At 34.9% G+C, this 8,825-nt stretch overlaps 1 protein-coding gene across 1 annotated transcript; it reads left to right on the top strand.

The window, feature by feature from the left end:
* The first annotated feature begins 8,065 nt into the window (after positions 1-8,065).
* Positions 8,066-8,554, top strand: LOC117182914. Its single transcript, XM_033376027.1, has one exon. The coding sequence runs from the start codon at positions 8,066-8,068 to the stop codon at positions 8,552-8,554; it is 489 nt and encodes a 162-aa protein (XP_033231918.1).
* Positions 8,555-8,825: the final 271 nt, after the last annotated feature.

Raw genomic sequence — 8,825 nt, forward strand, 5'->3', positions numbered from 1 at the left:
ACATAAAAATATCTATTATAAAGTCATCTGAGCTTCGGGTACAGAATGAATAGAAAACAAAATCAACAGAATGTATTCAGCTCATATAAACTAAAACGATTTACTTTCCTGTGAGAAAGAAGTTTCTAGGCAGCCATGTAGCGGTCAAATTCTGAAGCTCGACATTCTTTCCTTAGAACACGTCAGTAACATAGATATTATATGAATACAGGTTCAATTCGCAGCAGTATAAAAGATGTAGTTTGTACCACAGAACAAGTAAATTACCCGTGTTTTTAGAATAATGTAATTCATAAATTTGTATTACAAATTGAGTAGTTGGATGCAAGAACACCTTGCTTGTATTTTTAGAAGTCACTTGTGTTTCTTTTGTTTTGCACATAATTTTGTGGAGAACAAATGAAGAGCAAGTGACTTCTGAAAATACAAGTAAGCCCGAGTGCGAGCGCAAGGACTCCCTCTACAACCTCTACAAAATTTCTTTAAACAATTTTTTTTGTTATAAATAATAAAATAGGATGAAAGCGTGTAGAAAGCACTTTCCAAAACCCTCATAAAAATTTTAAATCCCGTAATTAGAAAGGAAGTTACAGGCGTTTGAAACTACCCCTGCAGGCATTGGGGTTGAAAATTCAACCCCCCCTCACTTGGGGAGGGTTTGTAATCCTGGTCTATAAGTTTGTGGATTAACTACTGTTGGGTAGGCAAACATATTCCCAGAATTTAGAGACAATCGAAAAACATGAATTTTTTAGTTGGGGCAGTTGAGGAATAATACCCCTTATATAGCTTATCAAGTAATAAAGCGCAGCAATACATTTTCAACGTTTTTTTATTTTAGTGGCATCGATCAACTTAACCATACGAAAATCCGTAAGAGAAAAAACAGTACTAATAATAAATCTATACCGTGCGTGAAAAATGCAAATGTCTTTTATAATTAATGCAAATTTTATAATTAATGCAAATAATTATAATTCTGTTCTGGATCAGGACATTATTGACGCGAAACAAGAAATGTGGAAAAATTGTTGAAATTATGTTTTATAAAAATGAAATTTACACTAACAAAAAATCCTGCTCCATTTCAGAATTCGTCATGTTTTATCTGGAAATTAAAAACCAATAAAATAAGTCATTATTTGTAGTACAAACTATATAAATTTGTCAAATAAACGGTGAACTTTGCTTACATCTGAAAGATTATAGAATCTGTGATATCAGTTTTAATAAATGTAGTACGTGAATTTTTTCCTTGACGCTAACTCTATAAAAATATTAATATCTGATAAGCACAAGCTTAAAGTCTACAATTCAAGAGATAATAGTTAAAGAAATATATAATTTAACAAAGTGCTAGAATATTCTTTGACAACATCGTTAATATAATTCTTTACTCTACCAATAATCAGTTTTTCCTCTAATTAGGAAAGATGGGGATTGTTTCTACTCTATTATTATCGTTGACGCTTATCTTTAATTTTATTGGTAAATATGATCATAGAATATATCTATAATTTTATTTTATTTTTAGAATTTCAGCAAATAACAAGTCCGACTATAGGAAATTTTTTCCTGGTAAATTGAAAATAGGTCAAATATTTTAATGAATTCTAATGATTTTTAACCATATCAAAGTTTTCTGCTTCGAAACAAGGAATTTTGGGGAAAAAATATATTTCTAAGTTTGAAGATCGGATAATTTATGTTCAGAAGCATTGCAACTTTGATTTGGAACTAAGAATTTTCTGAAATAATTAAAGCTATTTTTCATAATTCCCGTTACAATAATTAAATTTTTAAAAAATGTCCTGTTACGAAGCCAAAATAATAATTCTTGACGGAATTTTCGTATATAAAGTTACAATGTCGTATATTTATAAAAATTCCCTGTTGCCAGAAACTTAAGCTTACCTTATTAGCTTATCAGAGAGTAATTTAGAATGAATTCCGCATAAGTAAGATTTTAAGAAAAGTATTTATAAAAAACTTACAATTAAAGCGATAAAACTAAGAAACTTTATTTTTTAATAATTTTAAATAGAATTCGTTTGAAATTTAGTAAATTATTTATTTTCACTAAGTTTCCTGGCAGCTATCTTGAAATTTTCCAAAATTTTTAAAGTCTGTTCCCAACACAAAATCCCTCCAGAAAAACTACATATACTAGAAATTACATGATTTCTAAAGTCAAATTGCTAAATATATAAATATATATATATAAATAGAATTATTGACTAAGTCTTCAGTTTTCCTCACTTTACATCTAAAAATTGTTTGCTTTCCGAGTTTTAGCTCTTTTCACTTGGAAACTAATAAAACCCCGAAAAATGTGATGATCATTCACGTAGAAATTTCGTCAATTTTTTAGTTTTAGATTTTATATTTTCGAGTTTTCAAATGAAAAATTGCTTACATAAAATTTGTCCACCTTTTAAGTAGAAATAATTGTTACATGAAACAAATATTTCACTCTCAATCAAAAAAAGTCGGAATTATTCAATCTTTTAATTTTTCAATAAATAATCAGAAAAATTTTATTTATAAATGTAAATGGTGAATGGTTAAAATTTTAATTAACCCCTTTTAGGTAAGTTTAAATCCAACCAATTTTAAATTAGGGCATGTGGAATTTTCCGCTCTTTCCATTTAATTATTTTTATACTAGGGCCTTCAATTTAAATTTTAAGCCAAAAGTTTTCCAAGTTCACATGTTCTTTTTATTTTCCCAGCCTGCTATTGCAAATTGTTTTCATGCTTAATATACCAAATTGATATTATAAAATGTTCCGAAACTCCATTTTAAAATTATTAAAAAATGAAGAACTGGATTGGTCTCAACAAATTTGGATTTCTAGGATCATGTGATGCCTTTTAATGTCAATGTGATTTTTCTAGCTACGCTTTAAAATTTTCCAATGAAAGCCGCAGGAATAAACTACTTTTTGATGTTTAATAAATTGCCATCTCGGAATTTTCCCAAATTTGTGATCTTCTGTGATTTTTGGTTTCTCTCTAAAGCCAGACTTCAGCTTATACAAAATTTGAATAATATTTGATTAAAAACAGCAGAAATTAGACGATCCTAGTCGATCCTATTAGATCATATCATGTTCTATTCGATCTTATATGTTTGAATATGATTGTATCATATCGAATATTATCCATTCCTATCAGATTCGATCTGTTTCTATACCCAGCTAAAAATTCCTGTATAGGAACCTCAGAGGATCCTGGACATGTTCCAGGACAAGATTCTATAGACTAACCTACAGAGTCAATCTTAACGGTTCCTGAACAGAAATTTGGTTAAGGAAACTGTGTATGATTCTGCCATAGAATTAACACCAACAAAGAAACCATTGATAACCATTTCTGTACAGGTGTTTTTTCGAAGAAAATTAAGGCCATGGTTTCTATACAATACGTACATACGCATGGGGTCCTTCACAGAAAGCCATCGCGAAAACTCACGTCTCTGACAGCTATAAAGCTGTTTTTTTTATTCCGATGAAGATCGAACTTACTATCGAGAAAGCCAAGCTTGCATGCAGGTTCCCATGCATGATCATGTGAAGTTTTCTTCTCAAAATTCCTATACAGGAATCGTCAAGATTACTTGTACAGGTTCGTGTACCGCTTCATGTCCAGCAACATGTCCAGGATCTTGAGATTCTTGTACGAGAATTTTCAGCTGGGTATGATCTTAGTCGATTTTGTATTATCATATCTCGTTTTATCAGATTATTTTGGCGTAAAAAAATCTTGTCAACGGGATGGACAAACGCCAAACAACACTAGAAGGGTCTTTGCCCAATGCTACAAAACCTTAAGCATATTTATTACCGCTTTGTCTAAAATTTTGAGATTTCATTTTTAGGTATTCTCACCAGACTTGAGGAAGATTATGTGAAGCTCTTTTCTTGTTGCAGAGTTGAGTTCACAATCTTCCACCGCTCGACCTGGTACTTCTGGTTCCGAAGTATATAATTCTCCTGCCAGTCCTGATGCTCCGGGTACTTCAAAGAGGTTTTGGTCTTCTGCAGAACATAATCTTTCTACCAGGTCCAGGCCTCCTCCTGCCAATCAATCTTCTTCATACGTACTTGGATATAAACCAGAAGAAATTAGTCTTATTCGGCTTATTCCCTACACGAATCCGTTAAAGCGATTGGAAATTCGAAGGTTCACTTTTCCCCGCGATAAAGAATTACAATTAAGAGATTACAGTAGCGTTTCTCTACCTATGCCGACCGAAGAATAAACTGTATTATCATCGTCCAATGGTGACGTCTTTGCAATAGTGGAGAATAATAAAATACTTCGTGGAATATATACGATAAGAAGATATTCTCAAAAAAGGTCAAAAATGAACACGGTTAGTAGAATAGTTGAAGAAATGACTCCAGAAGAAATCCGGGAAATACCATTAGTATAGTACTTCAAAGTTTTTCTAAATTCGGCCTTCAGCATGCCTAAAATTTGAATTCGATCTTTTTTTTGTTTTGTTTTACCGATTATACTGATTCTTATATATTATTATGTATAATGATATATTCATTCCTATTAAATTTATTGTTGCCAATGGTTCATACTAAAAAGAATTTCGTGTTGTTCATAATATTCATTATATTTTGTTTACTTCTAGTTTGACTTTTAAATTATTGTTTGGATTGAATATGATATGCGACCTTCGTTTTCAGGCTCTCAGGACGGTTCCCAAATTTGCTTCATTCTTGGAAATTATTTACTTTTGTGTTCCATGCTCAAGCTGTGGATTGATTCGATTGAAAGAATTTATTGTAAATTTGGAAAGGGATAAGATGCTTATAATAAACCTTGACGAGTCGAAGGTCCCTCTCCCATTTAGAAAGTTAGAATTATCCTTTCTCTCGGTCCTACATCATTAAAATTTAATTATAACAAGAGGGAAGGGTATTCCTGAGAGTCTCTGCTCAACAGAAAAAAATTTTAGTATGAACTCGAAAACGAACAGAGAGAAGTCTCTCCCAAAAATGTGTATCAAATATTAAGGCATTGAAGAATATACCATGAAAGGTAATTTCGAAATTGAGTCTTGATCATTTAAAAACTAACGTTTTTCCTCATATACAGAAAATACAATACACCGAGTAATCTTAGTTGCTAACTCGGAGGTTTCGTTTCAAACGAAACATTTTATGGTCCTTTGATCCGGATTTCATTCAATAGTGACTTGAAAGCAACAGTGGAAGTGCAGTGGGTACAAAGTGCAAGTGTAGGGAAGGATATCAGTGATATTACCACGAAAAGTCACGAAGAAGCCATGTACGGTAAACAAAGCGCAGAAGGATTTCAATTTAGAATTAAGATAATCTTGAAAAGAGTAGGGGTATGTAAATCTCAAAATACACTTATAAAAATGTTGTTAGCTACATATCTACGCCGACCTCAAGAAATTAACGAGGCAGAAGATCGCCTGCAGAAATATCTTGAGTTATTCAAAGACTTCCAAGGACATTGGTTGCGCCACTACTGATCCAGCACTTGATAAAATAAAGGTTCTTGCTATTACTGCAGACAATTATAGTCGTTTTTGGGCACTTCTCGATAAGACATATTCAGATCAACGACTCATGTTCTCGAGGCACATTAATCTCCTTTTGGATCTCCCAAAAAAAGAACATGGAACAGCTAGTGGATTATCAAAACTAGTAGACGACAAAAGGCAACACAAAGAGATGCTCAAATCCATGGGTGTAGAAATACATGAAGAACTTTTAGTAACTCCTTTGGAGCGAAAGCTATTCCGAACAACTGCATACGCTTGGAATGAGACAATAGAACAAGGAATCTTCTCCAAACTTGACGACCTGCTAGAATTTCTCTCACGAAGTGCTGCATGCTTGATTAATCGAGGCAGTGGCCCAATACAGACGACCTAAGGTCACCAGACCTACGGAAATAGAGGTAAAAAGAGACCTTATGCCCAAGCATTTACAATTCACACCGAACGACCATGTCGTACATGTCAAGGGAACAAGCAGCTTCTTTCAATTATCTTAGAGACAACCATCGAGCAATAGATTGCTATGCAGCTTCAAACGGTCGGTCATGTGGAGAAAGACACAATACGTTAATTGCTGTGACTTGCATGCAAGAAAAAAATCTACGCAAGCATACAACAACACTTCAAGATAAAACTTCAACGACTAACTCAGGACAGCCGCAAGATTGACAATCCGAGAAAAGATAAGTAAAACACAAATCATTTATTAGCCACCAACATAAAAATCAAATCATCACTAAAGCAGTTTTTAATATCATCGCCAAGTATCACGAACCCATTCGATGCCGGACACTCCTCGACACATGCTCAACATCAAATTTTATGACTGAGAGCCTAGCAAAAAGGCTTGGGCTTCCAAAGTTTAAATGTGTTATTCCAATAGGTGCTTTAAATCAAATGTCCGCATCCACTAAGCATATTATAACAGCGTCAATACTATCAAGAGACGGCAATTATAAAAAAAACAATGCAGTTCTTGACGGTACCAGTCACTACAGGCTGCATACCGACAGAAATCATTTCTAGAAATTACATCAAGATACTGAAGAATCTAAAACTTGCTGATCCAGAATTCTATAAACTAGGATCCATTGATATGCTTTTGGGAGCAGGACCCACCGGCCAAAGTCAAGTAAATCTTCTTTGCTCTCGATCTAGAGTTGCTCGATTGAAAACAATAAGCCTACCTAGATTAGAGTTATGTGGACCATACACTCTTATGAGTCTATACAATACAGTAAATCAAGCCAGTAATATCTCAGTGTCAAGGACGATCCTCTGGACTGACTTCACGATCACACTACAATGGGCAAACACAGAACCACATACTCTTAAAATATTTGTTTCGAATCGAGTTGCAGGTATTCAAGGAGGTACACACGATTGTTAATGGCGACATGTTCACTCGGACGACAATCCAGTGGACGCGCTCTCAAAAAGCCAACAGTCTGGTGAATTTATTCGCAACGTGATGCGGCAACATGGTCTAGACTGGCTGGAAGGACCTGAACACACATGGCCAATGAATTCCATTCCAGCATCCACTGAAGATCTTGAAATCAAGAAATCCACGCGGCTTACGATGTATCTTGAGATCTCTCCTTTCGAAAAGTTAAATTCACTCATCAAACTTGATCGAGTATTTACATTATGTTTCAGATTCATAGATGCTCTGAAACATAGAAAGAGCACACTGGGATCCGCAGAAGCAAAGTCATACGATGGGCGAGACACGCTCAAGCCCAAGCCTATTGATACACAAGAACTTAATGATTCAATTCTGCGTATTGTTCGACAAATTCAACGGATGGCATTCTCCAAAGGAATCCAGGCTCTAGAGAAAATATTACAACCAATAAATCCTGCTAGCAGAATCATCACCCTCAATCCGTTTATCGGCAACAAAGGTGTATTGAGAGTTGGTAGATGATTGCAGAATTCATCCTTGACATTTTCTCAAAAGCACGGTGCCATTTTACCAAAAAACAACCATGGAACTGACTTGATCATACAACATGAACATTTCTTACATCTCCACGCTGGACTGCAGATGACTCTCTACGCATTACCACAAAATTATTGGCCACTGGATGGTCGAAATCAAGTCCGGAAGAATATACGCAAATGTCATCGTTGCTGTCCTGCAAACCCACGACCGACCAATTATATAATGGGGAATCTTTCAAAGGCCCGAAAATCAGGAGCTATACGACCATTCATTAATTTTGGAGTGGACTACTGTGGGCCTTTCTATATCTAAGAAAAAAATACCGCAATAGAAGTAAGGTGAAGGTTTATGTTGTAATTTTTATATGTATGGCAGTCAAAGCAGTACATCTCGAAATCGTCAGTGATTTGACTACAGCGGGATTTATTGCCGTCCTTGACCGTCTTGTAATACGACGAGGTGAACCAAGCAAAATGTACTCAAGCAATGGTACTAATTTCACCGGTGCCAAAAATTAACTTCGGGAAATTGTAGCGTCACTCCAAATACCGGAATAAGCTGAGAAAATAATGACTCATCTGACTAATCAAGAAATCGATTGTTCATTTACACCTCTCTTGCCGCCACATTTTGGTGGAATTTGGGAAGGCGCTGTTAAGTCCTTCAGACATCATCTCGTTCGAGTAGTAGACAAGGAATTAATGACATTCGAAGAACTAAATACTCTAATAATCAAAGTCAAAGCCATCCTTAATTCAAGGTCACTCGTTCCGGTATCAGCAGATCCGAAGGATATCCAAGTACTCACCCCAGGCCATTTCCTATTTGGGACTACACTCACAGCACCACCAGCACAAGATCTCAGTAATGAAAGACCTAGCCTGTTGCCGAGATGGCAGCTTGTCGAAAAAATGAAGCAAGACTTTTGGACACGTTGGCATAAAGAATATTCAAATGATTTGAACATCAGAAAGAAATGGACAGCGGGTACACATGAAATTCAGATCGGATCTATTGTATATCCCACGAATGCAGTGGAAACTGGCACTCGTAATTGACATTTATCTAGAAAACGATAAAATATTTCGCGTGGTATCAGTAAAAACTGCCTCAGGTGTATATAAGCAAAATGTGAGGAAACTCGCGTTATTACCAAATGTATAATCACAGAAAAATCTTGATCGCGGGTGCTCTCAACGGGGGAGTGTGTTTCATACCGAAAAAGAATTTTATGTTGTTCATTATATTCATTATATTTTGTTTACTCCCAGTTTGACTTTTAAGTTATTGTTTAGATTGAATATTATATGCGATTTAAAGACATAAAGC

Source organism: Belonocnema kinseyi, chromosome 2 (genome assembly GCF_010883055.1).
Source record: "Belonocnema kinseyi isolate 2016_QV_RU_SX_M_011 chromosome 2, B_treatae_v1, whole genome shotgun sequence".
Classification (NCBI taxonomy): Eukaryota; Metazoa; Arthropoda; class Insecta; order Hymenoptera; family Cynipidae; genus Belonocnema; species Belonocnema kinseyi.

Excerpts from the sequence above, each read along its gene's own strand:
- LOC117182914 (XM_033376027.1), top strand. The coding sequence starts at position 8,066 with ATGACTCATCTGACTAATCAAGAAATCGATTGTTCATTTACACCTCTC.